The sequence below is a fragment of the Quercus lobata genome, chromosome 7 (genome assembly GCF_001633185.2).
Source record: "Quercus lobata isolate SW786 chromosome 7, ValleyOak3.0 Primary Assembly, whole genome shotgun sequence".
In the NCBI taxonomy this organism is placed as follows: Eukaryota; Viridiplantae; Streptophyta; class Magnoliopsida; order Fagales; family Fagaceae; genus Quercus; species Quercus lobata.
The window spans coordinates 38832548-38855372 of record NC_044910.1 but is presented as its reverse complement, the minus strand read 5'-3'; the positions used below and the strand labels follow the sequence as shown (position 1 = coordinate 38855372).

Genomic DNA, 22825 nt, shown 5'->3' with positions numbered 1-22825 from the left:
CATCAGTCTACTTACTGTACTTAGTGCTAGTTTGGATAGCACTTATGCTGCGTCTGCGTTTCCTCCGTTTTTTTTTTTCTTTTCAGCCACAATGGTTGACCCGTTCTTCTGTGAACAGTACACTTGTGCACTGTTCACGGGTCCCACAAACTCTACTTTTTATCAACTTTTTCATTAAAAATGGGTCTCACAGCACTATTCACACATTTAAAAATTATTTTGCTACAGTGTTTTCAGTTTTCAGTTTTCAGTTTCAGCAAAATAAGTTCTATCCAAACAGACCCTTAGTCTAGATTCATGCTAACCTCCGTTCCTGCATTTTTGTGGTTATTGGAAATTACGTGTGGAATAAGTTGGTTTTTTTCCTATTGAAATTGAACTGTGGTTAACCCAAGTTTGGGGCTGATTGGTCAAAAGCAAAGAATATTGAATTGATTAAGAATGTCAAAAATTATATAATCAAGGTTGTTGGATATACTATTCAAGATTTGATTGAAGTTAAATATGATGGTAACTCCATAACTACAATTCCAAGATTTAATTAATTTATTCAAAATCATATCATTCTTAGGTAATGTGACATTTAATGGTTGCCTCATCCATGAATAGGGGCAGAGGGGTCTTATTCCAAACACTATGCAATGTTAGGGGTGCAAATTAAAATTTTTGAAACTTTAGAAGATAAAATTTAAAATTTTCAAATTTAATAGTGTAAATTACAATTTAGTCTAGCCAAATTGACAAATCAACTTAAGAGTGTAACTTTTTATTTAGTCTAGCCAAATTAAAAAATCACATAATCTAAAGAAGTCCTTCAAAAACTAAAATAAACAAAATTTCATAAATAATAAACAAACTAAAGTTAATGTTTGACTATAAGTCACAGGGGCAACCTATGAAAGTATTGAACTCATTACCACCACCCTCCATCTTACTTTTACAAGGACTTTGTAATAAAGTCTCTTGATTGCTTATATAGTGTTATGTTCATTCAAAAATAGAATTCACTTAGGATTAAGAATAGACTGATGGCCGTATTGACTGGAGTCAGTCTATGCAAAAAAGGTTCAGAGAAGTCATGGTCCTTTGATATTTCAGTGAAGACAACTCCTTAATGGCGACTTCCAAAGAAGGGGAGCCACCCACACAATTGCAAAGAAGGGGACCAAACTCACCTAGCCCCAATCATGGGTTAGCTCTTAGAAACTTCAAGTCAAGAAATAAATATTGCGCGTCTGTATTTGCTATGTCGAGGATTTCCCAATCAAGGCAGCTACTTTTCTATTGCATAAACTAACTCCACTCAATCAAAATGGCCTTCTGAATTATTAATCAAAAGAACCTTAAATTTATTTATATAAAAAAAAAAAAAAAAAATTTATCATTAATAGCTAAATTTGGCCAAAAACGAAGAAGATTGAATTGATTGAGAGAAATATCGAAAATCATAGAGAGATATCAAAAATCATAGATTGATGGAAATACTGTGAAAGATTTAATTAAATTTAAATATGATGGTGACTCAATAAACCATAATTCCAAGATTCAATTGATTTATTCACAACAACATCGTTTTGAGCTAATGTGGCATTATATTTAATGGTAAGCTCATGCACTATGCCATGTTAGAGGGGAAAATCAAAATTACCCAAACTTATAGTTGTAAATTGCAATATAATCTAGCCAAACTGACACATCATATAATATAAAGAAGTCCTTCAAAACTAGAGTAAACCAAAGTTAATGTTTGACGATAAGTCACACAGGCAACTTGTAAGTATTGAAACTCATTATCCCATTCTCCATCTTATTTTTACAAGGAGTAATTTGTAACCAAGTCTCTTATACTTGATTAGTTCTTTTATTTCCATGAAGCAATATACTAATGCCTTTTCATCCAGTGGCGGCGCCACATTCAGTCCTGGGTGTTCCCAAGAACACCCTGACCTAAAAAATATATATATATAATAATAATAATTAATTTTTTTATTATTTGTTTACCCTTTAAAAAAAATTAGGAACACCCTCAAATAATAAAATAAAATAAAAATTTATTTGTTCTACTTTCAAGCAAAAAAAAAAAAAAAGCCCAAAAAAAATTTTGAACTAAAATCTAAATAAATAAATAAATAAAAATTGTAACAGAGCAAGCCCACCTGGGAAAAAAAGCCCAACATCAATCGGTAAAGCGAACCCAATCTAAAGAAAAAAACAAGGTAAAGCAAACCCAACAAATTATAGGTAGCAAACCCACGAATTCTCCAAAAAAAAAAAAAGAAAAAAAAAAACAAACCAAAACCAAAAACCTAATATACTAAAATCATAAACCAACAGACAGTGCAACCAAACTCTAATAGATGTTGAAGAAAGAAAGAAACCTAACCTAAAGGAAAAAAAAAAAAAAAAAAAAAAAAAAAAAAAAAAAAACCTAACCCAATATACTGAAAGCTCTAAAACAGCAGTCTGCCAAGCCAATGGATTGGAGAAGGAGATTGCCAAATTGGGCCTCAAACTCAAGCTCCAGAATGGCAGAACACATCGGATCGGAGATCGGTCTTCCTTGCCTCGACGTGTTGCCTAGTGCCCCACAACACCACCCCTCAACCTCAAGCCTCCTTGCTCCAGTGCTCCATCAACCTCAAGGTATTTCATCTCTGTCTCAGTCTCTCTCTCTTTATCTGAAGAATGAAAGTGAAATGAAATTATGAAATGAGACTCTCTCTCTCTCTCTCTCTCTTTAAGACTTTATCTGATTCTCTATTTGTCACTGTGATTGTCTGTTGCTTTTGCTTAGCTTTATTTATAACTTTATTAATATTTGCTTTGGCTTTATCCGTTGGTTTTGGTGTTGGTGAGATACAATTACTTGTCTTTTAGTGTTGGTGTTGGTGTCTTTTGGTAAGAATCGTGAGATACAATTAATTGGCTTCATCTAATTGGCTCTAGTCTTGTGATTGGGGGCCATGGGGCATTAGGGCTTGTCTATTGAATTCGGGGGTGGATGGGGGCATGGGGTTGGGGTGAATGCATATGAGGTGTGTGGCTGTGTTCTAGTGCAGTAGTAAAACTAATAAACAATCATTTAATTAACTAATAATTAATTGGGGGAAGCAACTAATAAACAATAATTAATAATTTAATTAACAAATAGATTATAAAAGACAAACAAATTAAATTATGTTACTATGTTAGGTTAAATAACAATTAATAATTTTATAATTAATGAAACAACAATATAACAAATTATAGTTTATAAAAGACAAACAAATTAATGAAACAACTAAACAACAATAATTAATAATTTTATTAATATTTCAAATGAACTTATATTTTATTGTTTATTCTTTTACTAGAATTATGAACAAATATTTAATAAGAAAACCACGTACCCAAGATTCATCTCATGTGCAAGATTCATCTTCATCTTCTAAGCGAATTAGTGTTGACTTTAACTTAAAAAATCTTCCTTCAGATCTTAGGCTACGAGAAAATATATCATCTTATCATCCTAATAATCATGATGAAATAAGAAGATATTATTTACAAAAAGGCCCTTGTCAACCTGTTTTCCAAAACCTTGATGATTACCCTCTATCATATTTTTCTGGAAAACCCCGTCGATTTAGATCCGAAAGGTATGTAAATAGAAAGTGGTTGGAATATAGTATAGACAAGGATGCAGTATTTTGTTTATATTGCTACCTATTTGGGCAAGATGTTGGTAAGCAAGGAGGAGGTGAGACTTTTGTAATGAAGGGATTCAAACTTTGGAATAAGAAAAAGAAGTTAAATTCCCATGTTGGAGGAGTTAATGGTGCTCATAACCAAGCTGTCAAGAAGAGTGAAGATCTAATGAAGGAAAAGCAACACATTCAAAGTGTTTTAGTTAAGCAATCAAATCAAGATAAAATTGAATATCAGGTTCAATTAAATGCAATAGTTGATTGCATAAGATTCCTTTTATATCAGGGATTAGCTTTTCGCGGTCACGATGAATCTCAAGGTTCAAGTGATAAAGGAAATTCCCTTCAGCTTCTACAATTTTTGGAGGATCACAATGAATCTATCAATGAATTGTTGCAAAAAGCTCCAAAAAATTGCAAGTTTACCCACCATGATATTCAAAAGACATTGTGAATGCAATTGCATGTGAAACATCCAAAGCCATTATCAAGGATCTTGACAATAGGTTCTTTTCAATATTAATTGATGAGTCGCGTGATATCTCAGTGAAAGAGCAAATGGCCCTCGTTCTTTGTTATGTGAACAAAAAAAGGATTATTATAAAGTGGTTCCTTGGTATTGTACATGTAGCAAGTACTACCGCTTTGTTACTCAAATATGCTATTGAATGTTAACTTTGTGAACATAATTTGAGTTTATCGAAACTACGTGGGCAAGGTTATGACGGGGCTAATAATATGCAAGTTGATATCAATGGTCTCAAAACTTTAATTTTGAAAAAGAATAAGTCAACATTTTATGTCCATTGTTTTGCTCATCAACTTCAATTGATACTTGTTGCCGTTACTAAAAATCACATTAACATTGCTAAATTTTTTTATGTGGTTAGTAATTTAGTAACTGTTGTTGGAGGCTCTTGTAAGAGAAGAAATGCTCTTCGAGATGCACAATTTGCCAAAATTAAAGAAGATTTAGAGAATGGTGTACGTAGAAGTGGGCAAGGTTTGAATCAAGAGACAAATTTTAAACGTCCTGGTAATACACGTTGGGGATCATATTATGGGACTATTCTCAACTTGATTTTGATATTCTCTGCTATTGTTGATGTACTTGAGATTATTGAAGAAGATGGTCTCTCCAACCAAAAAGTTGAAGCTCGATCTATTATGAAGTCAATTCTATCTTTTAAATTTGTCTTTACTCTACATTTGATGAAAAACATTTTAGGGATCACAAATGAGTTGTCAATAGCATTGCAAAAAAAAAAAAAAAAAAAAAAAAAAATCAAGATATAGTAAATGCTATGGATCTTGTTAAAGTGTCTAAACAACAATTGCAAATGATGAGAGATGATGAATAGATATCTTTATTGACTAAAGTGTCTTCATTTTGTGCCACACATGATATTCCTATCTTGAACATGGATGAAATATTTGTAGTTAGTGGGAGGCCGCGACGCACCCAACAAAATACAAATTTACATCATTATCGTGTTGAGCTATTCTATACAGTCATAGATATGCAACTTCAAGAGCTTAACAACCGTTTTTCAGAGGCGAATACCGATTTGCTACTTTGTATGGCTTGCTTGAATCCAAGAGATTCATTTGTAGCTTTTGATAAGGAAAATTTGATACGTCTAGCAAAGTTCTATCCATCTGATTTTCTTGGGACAGATATCTTGGCACTTGACTCTCAACTTCAGAATTACATTTTTGATATGTGTAACAATGACTTGTTTTTAGAGCTTCAAGGAGTTAGTGAACTTGCTGAAAAGTTAGTGAACACAGGGAAGCATGAGACTTAAAGGCTGTTTGAATGAGTGATTTCCATAACTCAATTCTCTGTTTTCATAACTCATAACTCAAAAATGGTGGGACCCATAGCTCATTGTCCGTTTGGCAAACAATAGCTCTGTTTCCATCACTCAATTCTCTGATTTTTGAGTTATGTGTTATGGAAACTGAAAACACATTTTGATTGTTTTCAGTTTCCATAACTCACAACTCAATGGCAATATTGTAATTAAACACACATAGGGGACCCACAAATGAAAAGAAAAGTGCATTACCTCATAACTGGGAAAGTTTAACAAAGTGGGTCAGGGGCACAGCCACACAGGGGCCTACACGGAAGCTTGAGGAACCTTGTCTATCTTGTCTAGACTAGTATGCTATTATTATTCACATGGAAGCTTTGTTAGTTTTTACATTGTAAGTCACAGAATTGCAGCAGTGTAGCCTAAAGGAGAGAAGAACTAGAAAGAAAAAAGAAGAAGAAAGGCAAACACAGAGAGAGAGAGAGAGAGAGAGAGAGAGAGAGAGAGACCTGTGTGAGCACTGATCAAAATGTTTTGCAATTGTGTGGTAGATCAACAAAGCCTCAGAGAGAGAGAGAGAGAGACCTGTGTGAGCACTGATCAAAATGTTTTGCAATTGTGTGGTAGATCAACAAAGCCTCTAACCTTTTAATTTTCTACTATTGTGGTGCAAGTTAAGCAATGCGTTGAGGCAATGGGATGAAAATTTAAATAAAAAATTCCCTTTTATTTGTTGAGGTAATTGTTAAAATACTTATGTATTCATTTTAAAGATGCAAAATGTCTAATTATTGTAATTTTTTTGACATATATATTTATCACTAATTGGATTGTATTCTATTTAAATAAAAGTTATATTTATTTTTTGACTTTCTTAAATCTATATATGCATATTATCGGATATAGGGAGCCAAAATGATAAGGGTTCTTTAAAAATTTTCAAATTAATTAGGATAATTCCAAAAATATATATATTTCCTTTTTTTTTTTTTTCCAAAATTTTTGGGGGAGCCAAGGCCCTCTCCGGTCTCAATATGGCTCCGCCACTACTTGTATTAAAAAAAAACATTATTTTGTTTTTGTTTTTGTCTTTATTGGTATATGATTGCATCTAAATGTATTTAGAAACAATAATTTTGTATATGTATAATTTTTTAATACTATATAAGATATAATACCTATCTGGAGTTTTTTTTTTTTCTTTTCTTTTTCTTTTTTCTTTTTTCTTTTTTCTTTATACTTCAGTCCCGTTAGTTTAAAATTCCAAGTCTGTCCTAGCATGGGATAGTAATTTCACCAGGCTGTGGCTCCATCGCTTCCCCTGACTAATTCTGTCTTGCAAAATAACTAACTACCCGCCAGTGCAACATTATCCGAGTCCATCATTCACCTTCCAAAATTTCTGATTAACTCCATCTAAAAGATCAACGGTTTAGATTCAATAAAAAAGAAATAGTATATATAAGCAACCAATTCTAACAGCTTTTCCCTCCTAAATATTCAAGCTCTTCAAAATCTCTCTCTCAGAATCGCAGAGAATCCATGGCTGATACTGGTTTCTTGGTTCTGGTACTGGTTTCTCTGTCAACTTTGGCATTCGCAACTGTTTGGACTCAAAGAAATGCGCCTTCAACGGAAGAATACAAGGAAGGTGATTACATTCCTTTCTTCGCCAGCACAGCTTCTCCTTATCTAGGAGATCCATGGTAATTCATTTTTTTCCATTTCTCTTTGAAAAATCTCATCTCTTCAACGTTTTCTAATCATCGATCTTCTATGTGAATTTGAATGTGTTTCTGATTCTTTTGATTTAATCTACCTATCATTCTCTATGTTTTGAGCTTTACTTTGGTTTTTGAAAAAGTAGAGTAGACTTTGATTTTTCTGGTTAAAAGTAATGAAATTCTTGGTCTCAATATTTTGATTTTGTTTTAGAAACCGTTTGGTTGCTTGAAAAAATAAGTAAAGCTGAGTGGACTTCGATTTTCCTGGTTAAAAGTAATGAAATTTTAGGTCTCAATATTTTGATTATTGTTTCAGATACCGTTTGGTTGCTTGAGAAAATAATCACAAGAAAAGAAAACAATAATCTTAAGTAAATCATTTGTTTATTGTTTGTTAGTGAGCGAAAATAATAAAATTCAATTCGATTAGATTAGATCATCACTGGTCTAATTTTGTTCTGAAAGTTTGTGTATTCATTTGGTGAATGCCTGAAATAATCAAAAGAAAAAATACTTTCTACTCAATCTTTGAGTTGGTTATAATGAATTCATATTTTGACCTTATGAACTTGATGCATCTCTGTTTGCATATTAATTTTTAGTTTTGCTTCTTCTTTTTTTCACTTGCAGTGAGGCATATTCATATTTTGATTTGCCATTCTGCTCTCCTGGAGGTAAGAATAACTTTCTTGTACGGTTGGTTAATTCATTCCTATATATGCACTTTCCAATCGACATTTTCGATTTATATATAGATCCAATACCCAACAGAAAGAAATCCTTTCAAGAACTTTTAGCAGGGGATTGCTATGACAACACTCAGTATGAATTGAGGTTCAAGATGGGAACAACAAGGAAACTCCTTTGTGAGAAAAATCTGACCAGAGAAGAAGTTGCGAAATTTAGGGATGCCATTGCAAAAAACAGTGTACTTTATGTACTACGATAACATTCACTTGTCAGAGTACGTTGGAGGAGATAGCTCACAGTCATTGTACCCGAAAAATGGTGATAACAGGCGTAGGTATTTTCTTATCAATCACCTGCACTTTTATCCTCAGTACGAAGGAAACAAAGTGAAAGAAATAGATGTTTTGGGTGACTATGAATCTGCTGTGGATATAACTGAGGACACCGAAATCAAAGTCAACTTCACTTATTCTGTCTTCTGGGAAGAATATGAATCCAAGCAAGAGATTCCGAGCAGGGTCAGAGACTATTTGAAAGAACTATTCAAGATAACTAATCGGGGCCGGGCAATCCTCTTTTTGGAGCAAGTTGGAGGAGCGAATCCTAGCCCTTTTGCTACTGCTATTGCCATTTACGGCTGGCTTCTGTTGCTTTATATAAAGATTGTGCTATATCTTAGAGAGTACTTTGATCGGTATCACTCCCATCTCTACATTCCTTCTGTTGTATAGTTCCTACTTCCAAGCAGGACATTGCAATGACATGTATTCAGCTAATGATGATTATAAATCAACTTCTACTGCAGGATTTCTTTTGTTTATGGACATGTATCGGTAGAAGCTACAAGAGCTACAGGGGTTATTCATAGTAATGCGTGCAGATGTCCTCGGTACTCGTCCCTACTTGGGGCCATTCTGGGTGTTGGAACTCAACTGTTCATTATGTAAGCCATATCTGCCATATGCTTGTTAATTCAATTCATTCCCTGCCCCCCCCAACCCCCCCAAAAAAAAAAAAAAATCTGAATTCTAGTGGCTATTTTGGATTTTTTTTTTTGGTGTAATCCATTCTTTTGTTGAGACTCTATAGCTATTTTGGGTTTTTTTAGTGTAATTCATTCTTTTGTTGAGAGTCTATGGCTATTTTGGGTTTTTTGGTCTGATTTTATTTGGAAAGATGCTGGCAGTAGTCTTTGCGTAATAGCTATATGAATGCAATGCATATGGGTAAATCTGCTCTACCCTTTGATTGGTTCAAATATTTGCTAACATTAGGCTCCCTCACTCAGTATATAGACTCCGAGAAATTCTATAGACACAATTAAATGACCTGCTAACAAGCCTAACATTGAGATTTCAAAAGACTGCAATGCAGGATGCTTATAATCGCTTATTAGTGTCCCTAGAGTTTCATATATACTTTTAATAACTTTTTTTTTCCCTGAATCTATACTATTAATAATTTAATCTCATAACAATTTCAATTTTCTTAAATTTTCATAAGCATTAATTTTAAAAGGTTATATTATCATAAATATAGTTCACTTAAGAATTCCATTTGCAGGATTTGCGTCCTCTTCGTCTTGGCATATACAGGTCACCTATATCCCTGCAATCATAAGAGACTGTTTATTTGGCTCATCATGAGTTATGGTCTCACATCATGGTTTTCTGGATACAAGGCTGCTTCATTCCACTCTAGCTTCACACCACTTGGACTGGTAATAATTATAATTAATTTATATAGTATCTAATTATTTCAGTATTCTATATTCTGTCAGTTTAAATTATGTGGCCAATGATTTTTCTTGCAGAAAGAATGTATTTACCAAACTGGGGCCCTGTACTCTGGTCCAGTGTTCTTAACATGTCTTGCCATAATTACATTAAAGGCGTTTACAACAGGAGTGTCACTTTTACTAGAAATTTATACTCTAGCCATATGTTTTCTCAGTTTGTTAGCCACTGTCAGATTCCTAACTTGGGGTGGCATGTCTGGGCACTCTTCCCCACAAGAATTTAGTATAACTTGTTCCACCATACGCTTTCAAAGTGAGATTCCTAACCAAGCTTGGTACATGAAGACACCAGCTCAAATGTTCTTTGGGGGCTTTCTGCCTTTCATATGCATCTTCTACATGATGGATGATATTTACGCAAGCTTGTACAATTTGAAAGTTTGTGGTGCATTTGGTACTATGTTGACAGCCTTCATTATTGTCATCATAGTGACTGTGTTAATGGGAATGGGATGCACCCGCTATCAGCTGTACAAGAAAGATCACCAATGGTGGTGGAGGTAATTCTCTTACAACTTTGTTACAAATTGAGACGTAATATTATGATTAGTGCAACATCACTTTCACATGGAACACTATTGACATCACTTTTATTATACACCAATTACAATCCACCACTAATCAGTTGTGAAAAACAATTGTGAAATTTTTTGTACATACTTATTGATTCTCTTAGCATATACCTCGATGCTAGAGAATTAAAACTCTATCTAGAAAAATACCAAAACTTACCAAATGCTCATCTACATTTTCATCCTCTGATGGTTGTTATACAAAAAATGACTTCCATCAGTTGTTACTTTAGCATGCTAATGCAAATTTGTAAGCCATTCAAGTCTTATGTTGCATATGTTTGCATAGTAGTGAACTAAGTGAAGAGTACAACTTTTATTCTTGAGTATTTCTTATTGACTATAATAAAGAACCCTATCTACAAGTTGGCCCCTCATTGCAACATCTGAAAGTAGAGTTTTAAGCTCAAATCATGTTTAAATTCATGTAGAAGAAACATTGTCTTTCAAAACCAGATCATGATTAAAGTACAGTTTTAAGCTCAAACCATATTTAAATTCTTTGAGAAGAAAGGTTGCAACATTTGAAAGTAAAGTTTGAAGCCCAAATCATGTTTAAATTCATTCAGTTTTAAGCTCAAGTCATGCTTTTCAAGCTTCTGCTTCTAATTTGATGAAAAATCAAATCTTTTATTTCCATGATGCAATATACTAATGTCTTCTCATCCAATATCTATCTATTGATCTATCTAAGTCTATCTACAATGCAGATCTGTGCTTTGTGGGGGATCACTTGCCATTTTCATGTTTGCGTATGGTCTCTATTTCTATGCTAGAGCAAGTGCCAGAATTTCAATGAACCTGCTAGAGTTCCTGGGCTACAATGCTTGCATATTCTACGCTGTCTTCTTGATACTTGGAACCATTGGCTACAATGCTTCATCAATTATGTTCCGTCAAGTGGACCTAGACCTGAAGAAGCGTGCCTAGAAAACTCGATTCTTTCTAATGCTGACCCAAAGAGAGGCAGCACATTGTTTTTGTTATTTTCCTGAGTGAAAAAGAGGAGGCCTTACCGCCTTAGTGATCATTTTTTTTCAAGATTTTTCATTTTTTAGTAGTAGAACTGAACACCATGGAATCAAAATCCATGACCTCACCCACAACTACATTGTTATTCACGGTCCAGGAATTGGATGACTGGCGTTTACCAATCATGTTGCATTGCAAACACACTCGGCGTAGGAATAACAATTCTACTCATTTGTTCTGTGCTTTCATTCTGAATCTGTCACATGACATGTAATTCTTTTAACTGAAACCCCAGCATCGGGATGCTTGTATAAATCTACTAGGAGAGGATTAAATTATATATCCTAGTGACCAAAATACACAAGGTCTAGGGTGCTTCTGTGTGCTTCGACCTTATGCGGCGTTATCCCACATGGAATAGAAACAAGTGGAGAGGCTACCGAGTGGGTGTATAAAATAAGAGCAAGGAGGTTCATTACAATTACTTACCTGGACGGGGTCAATGGGTGATCAAAAAGGCCCATGGCCTAAGCTTGTGACTTCCATTGCACTACGGAGGGGTGCTCGCTTAAGGTCTGTCCAAGTGATGGAACCTACGTCATAATTTGTTGCAGTGGGGGCCTGCGTTCGCGCGGCCCCTATCAATATCTATCAAAAAGTTAATTATCGTCATTATCTGCCCTCTGTAAGATCTTGTATTAGACGGCGCTACAAAAAACGGGTATATGGTCTGGGCTTCGCGCATTATCGGCCCTTTGGTAAAAATGGGTTAATAACACTAACAACGTACTACATAACCTCAACGTCAGAGCCAGGGTCAGATATGCTTATCTGGCATTTGGTACTCCCAGATTAACAGTTTTTGGAATGGTGTGGATACGTATGCTTAAAAATTAATTTTTTATTCTATTACTCTCTTCTCTCACATGTCTCTCCCCCCGTCTCTCTTCTCTCTCTATCTCAGCCTCACTCTTACTCTCTTACTCTCTCACAAGCCGCCACTAATCTTTTGCCGCCACCGTTTTTTGTTTTTTTTTGCTTTGTGTTGGTAGGTGGGTTCAGCGGTGGGGTGGGTTCGCGGTGGGAGGGTGGGACACTGCTACTTGTGAGAGGGGTGATTTTTTTTTAATAAAAGGTAGGAATGTTTTTAATTTATTTTAATGGGTGATGTGATAAAATAAGGGATGTGAGTTGTAAAGTAATTTTAAAATAAATAAAATAACTTTTTGGTATGTGAAAATAGAATCTTTTTAGAACATTTGATGCTAATGCTCTTACCCATTTAAGGAAAATAGGAAGTCATTTTCACTTGGACAAGGGTTTATGATTCTATAATGAACTCCATTGGACTTAATCCATAATCTGTAAAATTCTTTACAAGCAATGTGTATGATGGACCAAATGAATTGAAATGCTAGCAACAATAAATATTATTTTTAAGTTTTTAGATATTACTCGGAAAAAATAATGTAGCTTACATGGCGAAAAGGACACCCCTAGTGGCGGAGCTAGGAATTATTTTCAGGGGGCAAGCCTCAAGCTAAAATATAATCTTAAATTTCAAACTTACTGTAATTCAAACCTCACTTCTTCCACATCTATTAACAAAAAAATTATACTGAACAATAACTTAATATAATTACTAAAACCCTTATTATCAAATAAACAATACATAAATATAAAACAAAAGTGCAAGCTCTAAAAACAAAAAACATATACACGACTTTAGTCTACAAAACAAATAGCACTGTTTAATCAAAACTAGAAACAAAATAATATAATATACTATTAGCAATGCAAGCTGTAAACAATAGAATACCCAAAAGTCAAAACATTAGCAAATGCAAGCTAGAAAACACTAATTTTGTGCTTAACCCTGTCCTGTTTTGGTGTTTTATGCAGTTCAGACGAACATGTTAAACTCAAACACAGAGAGAGAGAGAGAGAGAGAGAGAGAGAGAGAGAGACTGATGACTAATATGGAGGGAGCAGCGAGCACCAGTCGTCTAGTGGAATCTGGAAGTGCAAAAGATTTCTTATTTTCTAATCAGATTTGGGTTTTTTCAGCCAACCGTGGTCTATAGATATTAAAGTTTTTTTTTTTTTTTCTTTTATAGGAGTCCTTATTTACGAAGGAATTTTTTTTAGTTGATAATGTTGCTGATATGGGATTTGTTAAAGTTGTTTATCTCTATTTGGAGGGGTTATCAGCAATGAATGAGCTATTTTCTTGAGTTATCTGTATCATATTTTAAAAAACCAGTTTTAATGTTTGAGGAGGCTAGACTCTGGAGGCCCAAATGAATTTAAAGAGAAGAGTCATTAGATCAAGGGGGCCAAGAAGTGTATTTACAGATAATTCATGATAATCTTTAGCTTTAGTAGCACTATTAGATTGAGTTGTGAAAAGTCGAGGGGGTGGGGGGGGGGGGGGGGGGGGGGGGGCCATTTTTTTATGGAACATGGCCCCTTAGCTCTGCCCCTAGGCACCCCTATTGTTAAGTGAAAACAATTGTGTTATATGAAATTTACATTTCTATTTTATAACAAAGATACAATGATTATCGCACACTCTAGTGTGATAGTTACTCCACGTAGAGGGAGAAAATGGTCGGGTACAAGTTTTTAGAAAAGAATTTCACACATATATATACTCTTAAATTATATTATGGTAAAATTTCTATCTCATTTAAAAAAATATCAACGGCTTAGATTCAAAAAAAGATCAACGGCTTAGATTCAAAAAAAGAAAAGAAAAAATGTACAACTACAACAACTATCCCGCTAAAACAACAGTATATATATAAGCAACCAATTCTAACAGCTTTTCCCTCCTAAATACTCAAGCTCTTCAAAATCTCCCTCTCTCTCACAATCACACAGAATCCATGGCTCGTAGATTATTAAATACATGTTACTTGGTTCTGGTACTGGTTGCTTTGTCAACTGTGGCATTCGCAATTGTTTGGACTCAAAGAAATGCGCCTTTGAAGAAGATCGCGATGATGAATTGATGATGATGATGAATACAAGGAAGGTGATTACATTCCGCTCTTCGCCAACAAAGCTTGTCCTTATCAAGGAGATCCATGGTAATCAATATTTTGATTTTGTTGAAGAAACAGTTTGGTTTCTTGAGAAAATTATACACATTGAAGCCAAAAAAAGAATCACTTTTTGCCATTATGCTTGTATATTAATTTGCAAGCTTTTTTATTTTTGCACTTGCAGTGAGCCATATTCATATTTTGATTTGCCATTCTGCCCTCCTGGAGGTAAGAATGACTTTCTTGGATTGTGCCAAAATTTCTACTTTCTAGGCATAGAGATCATTCCTATGCAGTTTCTAACCGACATTTTTTATTTATATAGATCCAATACCCAACAGAAAGAAATCCTTTCAAGAACTTTTAGAAGGAGATTGCTATGTCAACACTTGGTATGAATTGAGGTTCAAGATGGGAACAAGAAGGAAGCTCCTTTGTGAGAAAAATCTGACCAGAGAAGAAGTTGAGAAATTTAGGGACGCCATCGCAAATGAAACTATGTACGAGCAAGATGGAGTTAATGCTTCGGATCTAGAGTTCCCCCCAATCCAGTACCAAGTTGGACTTTATCTTATCAATCACCTGGACTTTCATTTCCTTTACTTAGGAAACAAAGTGAAAGCTATATATGTTATGGGTCACTACGATTTTTCTGGGGAAATATCTAAGGACTCTGAAATCAAAGTAGTCAACTTCACGTATTCTGTCTTCTGGGAAGATTTTGAATCCAAGCAAGAGAATCAAGACGAGGTCAGTGACTTGTCGAAGCACGTTGGAGGAGATGATCATGTGCCTTATGCTACTACAGCTTTCGTCATCTGCATCTGGCTTGGGTTGCTTTGTGCAGTGATTGTGGCATACACATACCTTAGAAAGTATTTTACTCGGTATCACTCCCATCTCTCCATTCCTTATATATGTTGTATAGTTCCATTCAAGCAGGCCATTGTATTCAGCTAATGATGATTAAACCAACTTCTACTGCAGGATTTCTTTTGGAGAAGCCGCAGGGGTTGGTCATGGTGATGCGTGCAGATGTCCTCGGTACTCGTCCCTACTTGGGGCCATTCTGGGTGTTGGAACTCAGCAGTTCATTATGTAAGCCATATCTGCTATGTGCTTGTAAATTCTGAATTCATTTTTTGGATACAATGATGAATGTACGTACTAAAACATATCTGACACAAACAATTGTCTTTTTCTAAGTCTACCAAAACTCTAGCATAACATGTGTTAATTAAATGATTAAATTCAGCAATTTTTTATAGCTTAAACTTTTGGAAGAATCAGTAATTTAACAACATGATTAATTGATGAGTACAAAACAACATGATTAACTTATGACAACAAAATGTCACTCTAGGAAAAAAAAAAAAAAAAAAAAAAGGACATGCTAACAAGCCCAACATTGAGATTTCAACATTTATTAGTGTCCCTAGAGGGGCCATATGGCTTCTTTCATCCTAAACTGCACATTTCATTTTCATATATACTTTCAATTTTCATAGGCACTAATTTTAAAATGTCACACTATCGTAAATATAGTTCACTTAAGAATTCCATTTGCAGAATTTGCATCCTCTTCGTTTTGACATATACAGGTCACCTATATCCCTGCGATCATGAGAACCTGTTTATATGGCTCATCATGAGTTATGTTCTCACATCATTGGTTTCTGGGTACAAGGCTACTTCATTCCACTCTGGCTTCACACCACATGGAAGGGTAATGGTTCAAATTAACGTGTACTGTATCTCAGTATTTTCTGTATTATAACTCTTTACATTTCAGGTTTTTAAATATGTGGCCAATGATTTTTCATTTTTTTTCTTGCAGAAAGAATGTGTTTTCCAAACTGGAGCCCTATACTTAGTTCCAGTGTTCATAACAGGTCTTGCCATAATTATATTCAAGGCAATAACAATAGGGCTGTCACTTCCGCAGGTGTCACTTCCACAAGAATATGATACATTAAAATATATTTTAAAAATCATTTGGATATCTGCCTCTATAGATAGCCCTAATTTGGGGTGGTGACAGCTTTGGGTACTCTTCCCCAAAAGCATCTGAAATAACTTGTGCCACCATACACTTTCAAAGTGAGATTCGTAATCAGGCTTGGTACATGAAGACACCTGCTCACATGTTCTTTGGGGGCCTTCTGCCTTTCTGCATGATCTGCCTCATGATGGATGATATCTATGCAAGCTTGTACAAATTGAAAGTTTGTGGTGCACTTAGTACCATGTTTACAGCTTTTATTATAGTCATCGTAGTAACTGTGTCGGTGGGAATGGTTTGTACATGCTATCAGCTATCCAAGCAAGATCACCAATGGTGGTGGAGGTAATTCTCTTATAACAACGTAACAAATACATAAATTTCTAACTTTCTTTATACTTGAGATTCAAGATTATGATTAGTGCAACATCACTTTTACATGGAACCACCATTGCCATCACTTTTAATATATGCTCACAACCTACCACCTAGCAGCTATGAAAAAAAATTGTAAAATTTGTTGTGCATCTATAATTATTGATTCTCTACACCTTGACTAATTATAGGAACAAGTGAACAACCATCATGATGGATTCTACCTAATTTAAGGGTACTTCTTTTTTTTTTCTTTTTTTTTTTTTTTATATATAAGATAGAAATTCTACTATAGTCTAATATAAGAGTACTTCAAATTCAGTTACAAATGCTAGGAAATTAAAACTACAATCATGACCACTGCACACTTTTTATGCGATAATCACTTCACAAGTATAATTGCTTGTAGGGTGTGAGGGTTAAGGGTCGAGGTTCAAGTTTCTAGGAGAGAGTTTCACGTACATATATACTTAGATTAGGCTAGTATAAAATTTATATCTTGTATAAAAAATAAAAATAAAATAAATAAAATAAAAAACTGCAATCATGTTAAAATTCATTAAGAAGAAAGGATGTCATTAATGCAGACCATGTTTAATTACAGTTTAAAGCTCAAAACCATGTTGCAACATTTGAAAGTAGAGTTTAAAGCCCAAATCATGTTTAAATTCATTCAATTTTAGGATCAAATCATGCTTTTCCAGATTTTGTTCCTAATTTGATTAAAAATCAAATCTTTTATTTCTATGAAGCAATATACTAATCTCTTTTCATCCAATATCTATCAATCTATTGATCTAAGTCTATCGACAATGCAGATCTGTGTTTCGTGGGGGATCAATTGCCATTTTCATGTTTGCATATGGCTTCTATTTCTATGCTAGAGCAAAAGCCAGAATTTCTCTGAGCCTGCTAGAGTTTTTGTGCTATAATGCTTGCCTATTCTACGCTGTCTTCTTGATACTTGGAACCATTGGCTTCTATGCTTCATCAGTTATTTTCCAATGCGTGGACCTACAACTAAAGAGGCGAAACTAGAAAATTCAATTCTTTCTTATGTTGAACCCAAAGAGAGATATCATCATTTTGGTTGTTTTCTTGACTGATAGGCTTGAGGAGGCCTTAGTAATCATTTTTCATTTTTGGTAGAAGAACTGAACACCATGGATTCAAAATCCATGACCTCACCCACAACTACAGTGTTATTCGTGGTCCAAGAATTGGATGACTAGCGTTTACCAATCATATTGCCAGTGATGGAGCCATATCAAGACCGAAGGGGGCCTTGGCCCCCCCAAAACTTTTCAAAGAGTTCCGTGAATTAGGCTACGCTGCAGTTCCGTGATTTACAATGTAAAAACTAACAAAGCTTCCATGTGAATGTGTGACTAATAATGGCAAACTATACTAGACAAGACAGACAAGGTTCCCCAAGCTTCCGTTTAGGCCACCTTGTGGCTGTGCCCTTGAGTCCCTGACCCACTCTGTTGCCCACTTTCCCAATTACCAAGTAATGCACTTTTCTTTTCTTTTCTTTTCATTTAATTTTCCTTATAATATATTATTTGTTATTACAATAATCAATATTATATATTATATGGCATTATAAATGTACTTGATTAAAATATACTACTTGTAAGGACACGATTCGTAACGAACCGTAGCAGTGTTGGGTTCGCGCGTAAAAAGGTTCAAACAATATCATTTGTAGAGCGTGGGTTTGGAAGGCTAGGCCTTAGTCACCAGGTGGTGGGTTTTTCATGATGTTCATGCGTGGTTAAGTTTTCTTCACCCCTGGAATCTTTCTCCTGGAGGTGGGCTGGGGGGCTCTGGTTTTTGGCCATTTTTCCCAGCCCCCTGCTTGGTGCACCTACCTTTTTATTATATAGTCTGTCTTCTTTGATCCTGGCCCTCCACTTGTTGGTTAGGCAAGTGCTTATTTCTGTATCCATCCCATCAACAGTCCTCTCTTACTTTCTATTAGTGGCATGGATCGAAGTTTACACTGTCCAAACGTCTTTTCTTATTAATCAGCTCTGGGTATTGGCAGGTGCATTTACTGAAGAGGGGACGCATTTTCCTTGGTCCAATTTCACACCCTGCTTCCCTGTGGGCCTCATTCCACTCACATCCCCTTGAGGGGGCTGTTTGGGGATTGCCTCCACCAAGATGTTGGTCTTCCCATTGAAGCTCTGGAATGCCGAGGATAGGGTAGTTTCTCAGTCGTTCCCCTTGACACCCCGGCCATTGATCATTCGTCCTCGGCAAAAGACCTCCTCGGCACGGGCCCTGGGCCCAGATAGAGTTTAGGCCGGATTGCAGACCTCTCGGACCCACACTACTATATAACATTTAATTTATTGATAAAATAATATAACATAATAACATGTATTTAGTTGTTGTTTATTATAATTTTTTTATGGGTCGAAATTTTAATGATTGTTTGTCTTTTATTTAGCAATCTTTAAATTATTAGTATTTTTTTATATATTTTTTAAAATCTCAATCATTTTATTTAATGGGTGATAATTTATTCTGATAAATCTAGGTTCATAGGTAAGTTTAGGACTATTGACACATTCTTGAAATGTATATTGATTATTAAATTGTATTATACATTACTATTCTAGATTTCATACAAAAAATAAATAAATAAATAATAGTTGTCTAATTTTATGTATGGCCCCCCAAAGATAAATTCCTGACTCTACCACTGCATGTTGCATTGCAAATACACTCGGCATAGGTCACTTTTAGTTTTAGTTAGCTCATGTTTAGGTAAAACGAATTGCTTGAATCAATCCCTTTGCCACAAAATAACTGAAAGCAAGACTACATATTCGTTTATTTCATACAAACTGTCCCCTCAATTCAGGTATCACTGTATCAGTCAATGTCATCTTGAAGAAATGTAGAGGATGGTGATCCTAGCATCAATCTTGGACCTCTTGGACTTGCATGAGGTGTTCATGGCATGGTGCCATGGTTAGTGGTGGTGCCCTGGCAATTGATGGCGGTTCTAGAAAGAGTCCTTTACAAAATAGCTTCTTGGTGTAGGGTAGTGAAGACAGAAAATAATGAAAAAGCCAAGCTTATAGTAATGGCAATGGAAGTAACATTTACTATCTAGTCATTAATGATTATATAATGGTTTTGTAACAATTCAGCTGCTCTCAAAGTAGAGAATTCACCTTCCTTGGAAATTACCTGGAATTTGGAGGCATATCTTTCTCCTATTAGTTTTCCTTTTTAGCATTCAATTCCATTTTGATCAACATTAGTACTCTATAGCCAGACCAAAACAATAATAAATGAAAAACTGGAAGAATTAGAAGGGTAATTCTAGTTCCAGAACAACACAAGCTCAATCAATGCTGGCATAAATGAAAATTGCAAAGGACAAATACTTCCACCGACCACTGATGATCATGTAAGTTGCATATATATAATATAAGCAAATGTTTACCAACTTCAAGTCAACCCAGCTAATGAGGGGGTGAGGGGTACAACCAATTATCTACCTCTAATTTCTTAACATAGAAAATCGACAGATCCTAGTTTATGTTTGCTTAACTTATCTAAAGGTATATGATTCATGCCTCACAAAAAAATTAGGCTGAAACATGTAAGCATAACCCATGAATTCAATATTGGGTCAATTTATACACTTGTGATGGGTTGGATTAAAATTAATTCTTAAAATAAATCTGTAAGGACACGATTCGTAACGAACCGTAACAGTGTTGGGTTCGCGCGTAAAAATGCCCAAACAATATCATTTGTAGAGCGTGGGTTTGAAAGGTTAGGCCTTAGTCACCAGGTGGTGGGTTTTTCGTGGTGTTCATGCGTGGTTAAGTTTTCTTCACCCCTGGAATCTTTCTCCTGGAGGTGGGCTGGAAGGCTCTAGTTTTTTGCCATTTTTCCCAGCCCCTTGCTTGGTGCACCTACCTTTTTATTATATAGTCTGTCTTGGTTGATCCTGGCCCTCCACTTGTTGGTCAGGCAGGTGCTTATTTCTGTATCCATCCCATCAACCGTCCTCTCTTACTTTCTATTGGTTGCATGGATCGAAGTTTACACCGTCCAAACGTCTTTTCTCATTAATCAGCTCTGGGTATTGGCAGGTGCATTTACTGAAGAGGGCACGCATTTTCCTTGGTCCAATTTTACACCTTGCTTCCCTGTAGGCCCCATTCCACTCACATCCCCTTGAGGGGACTGTTTGGGGATTGCCTCCACCAAGATGTTGGTCTTCCCATTGAAACTCTGGAATGCCGAGGACAGGGTAGTTTCTCAGCCGTTCCCCTTGACAACCTGGGCCATCGATCATTCGTCCTCGGCAAGAGACCTCCTCGGCACGGGTCCTGGGCCCAGATAGAGTTTGGGCCGGATTGCAGACCTCTCGGACCCACAATAGCCCCTCAAAATCCTGCTATCCATCTCCTCGGACGGATAGGAGGGTTTTGATGACATCAGGGATCTGCCAATGCCTATCAATCCTTGTCATCTATCGATTCCCGAGATTTTTCACCTGCCCAAGGCACGTTCCTAGAGCCGTTGGAAAGCGAAACGTGGCCTCATTAAATACGGGCGGCTTTGTGCTTCCCACGTTCTACGGTATGATGGAAATCGAACGGTGGTGATCTTCTGGTCTTTTTGGGCGGGAAAAGGTGTGCAGTTACCTTAGAAAGTATAAAAGATTTTTTGGGGATGGATCCGTCTCTTCAGTTCTACACTTAAAAGTTTTAGTGCGTGTATTCTGGGTTCGTCTGAACTTCCGCCCTAATTCCAGTCTATCTCAAGCACATAAAGCCTGTCCGAAGCGTAATTCCTCTTTTAAGTAAGTTCCCTACCTCCATTAACTCGTGTTTTTTTTTTCTTTTCTGGGTTTATTTCTCTTTGGCTCCCTTTCTTTCCCGTCGCGGGTCAGGTTTGTTTTAGTAAATCACAAAGATGACTAAATTGAGATTGAGGAAGTTAGTCAATACTGAAGAGGCGATGAATAAGTTCATTGTTGATTATAGAATTCCCCCCAACGTAAGTCTGGAGCACTGTAAGATGGGGGAATGGCACTATAAGAGGGGAACAGGCGCGGTGGTAATTCCCGTCCTCGCTTTTGTTGAGGGAGGTATGAGAATCCCTATGGGGCCAGTGACGAGGGGTTATCTCAGACATTTTCGTCTAGCCTCTACCCAATGTGCCGGCAACGTTTTTAGGATTCTGGGGTGCGTGGACGCTTTGAATGAGAAGATGGGGTTAAGACTGACCCATCATGACGTGAACTGGTGCTATAACCTCCAAAAATTGAAAGGGAAAACCTACTACATGAGATCGAGGGACGAAAGGGTTCGGTTGATCCAGTGCCTCCCTGACTCCAACAAGGGACTGAACAAGGATTTCCTTATCGTCTCTGGGGAATGGCACGATGGCGATCCATGCCCCGTAGTAGAAGGAGAACCAGGTGGGGTACTGGGAATGGAAGGGGGATAACCTTTTACGCCATTCTAATCTAACGTTGTTTGATAGCTAACCATGCATATATGTTTGTTGTTTTCTTTTTTTTGTAGATGAACACGACTACACATGGCATTTTCACTTAGTCAATCAGGCGGACTTGGAGACCGTTTTACAAGCGGCGGTTTTTGTGAATGACAGAGATGGCCAAGTCCGAGCAGCTCACAAAATACTAGGGTACCCTCCTGTTCAGAAGTCATTTGGGGACGCAAGGCACGTGATCAGTGCCCGCCGTCCTTGGCTTCCAAAAATTACCGTAGTTGAGACGGGATTCTTAATCTCTCAGGAGCCAGCTGTCCCCGAGAACATCCCACAGGTGGGCCCCTCCTCGTCTCACCCAGTAGCAGAGGACGAAGACGAGCCAGATCAGCCCGAGGAAGGTTTTGGGGTATTTGACCTAGTCTGTCAATCCGAGGACCCTCCTGGTGACATAGGTGACCCAGCCTTGTCCGAGACGGAATTGTCGTCAATAGATACCTCTTCTCAAGCCGAGATGGGAGTCAAGAGAATACCCTTGACCCCTCTTCTCCAACTCCTCAAGGGCCAACCAGGGAAGGATACACAGGAAACACCATAACCCGATACTCCTCCTCCACCACCTCGGCCCCTTACTATCCAAATCAGGTCA

At 36.3% G+C, this 22825-nt stretch overlaps 4 protein-coding genes and 1 non-coding gene across 5 annotated transcripts; all 5 read left to right on the top strand.

The window, feature by feature from the left end:
• The first annotated feature begins 2525 nt into the window (after nt 1-2525).
• On the top strand, nt 2526-5491 carry LOC115952023. The gene is made up of 5 exons (XM_031069120.1): nt 2526-2643; nt 3716-3921; nt 3970-4103; nt 4574-4815; nt 5196-5491. Exons 1-5 carry the CDS (start codon nt 2526-2528, stop codon nt 5489-5491), a joined length of 996 nt encoding a protein of 331 aa, XP_030924980.1.
• Nucleotides 5492-6787: 1296 nt separating this feature from the next.
• On the top strand, nt 6788-11490 carry LOC115954201 (transmembrane 9 superfamily member 5-like). The gene is made up of 7 exons (XM_031072111.1): nt 6788-7209; nt 7858-7901; nt 7983-8611; nt 8723-8860; nt 9481-9637; nt 9731-10215; nt 10998-11490. Exons 3-7 carry the CDS (start codon nt 8136-8138, stop codon nt 11215-11217), a joined length of 1476 nt encoding a protein of 491 aa, XP_030927971.1. The 5' UTR covers nt 6788-7209; nt 7858-7901; nt 7983-8135; the 3' UTR covers nt 11218-11490.
• Nucleotides 11491-11740: 250 nt separating this feature from the next.
• On the top strand, nt 11741-11901 carry LOC115954365. The gene has a single exon (XR_004083902.1). It is a non-coding gene; the product is annotated as a U1 spliceosomal RNA (small nuclear RNA).
• Nucleotides 11902-14170: 2269 nt separating this feature from the next.
• LOC115952020 (transmembrane 9 superfamily member 4-like) lies at nt 14171-15408 on the top strand. The gene is made up of 4 exons (XM_031069119.1): nt 14171-14388; nt 14491-14534; nt 14632-15181; nt 15294-15408. Exons 1-4 carry the CDS (start codon nt 14171-14173, stop codon nt 15406-15408), a joined length of 927 nt encoding a protein of 308 aa, XP_030924979.1.
• An 852-nt stretch (nt 15409-16260) lies between these two features.
• Nucleotides 16261-17765, top strand: LOC115952594 (transmembrane 9 superfamily member 5-like). Its single transcript, XM_031069767.1, has 2 exons — nt 16261-16653; nt 17502-17765. The coding sequence occupies exons 1-2, from the start codon at nt 16433-16435 to the stop codon at nt 17719-17721; spliced, it is 441 nt and encodes a 146-aa protein (XP_030925627.1). The 5' UTR covers nt 16261-16432; the 3' UTR covers nt 17722-17765.
• The last annotated feature ends 5060 nt before the right edge of the window (nt 17766-22825 follow it).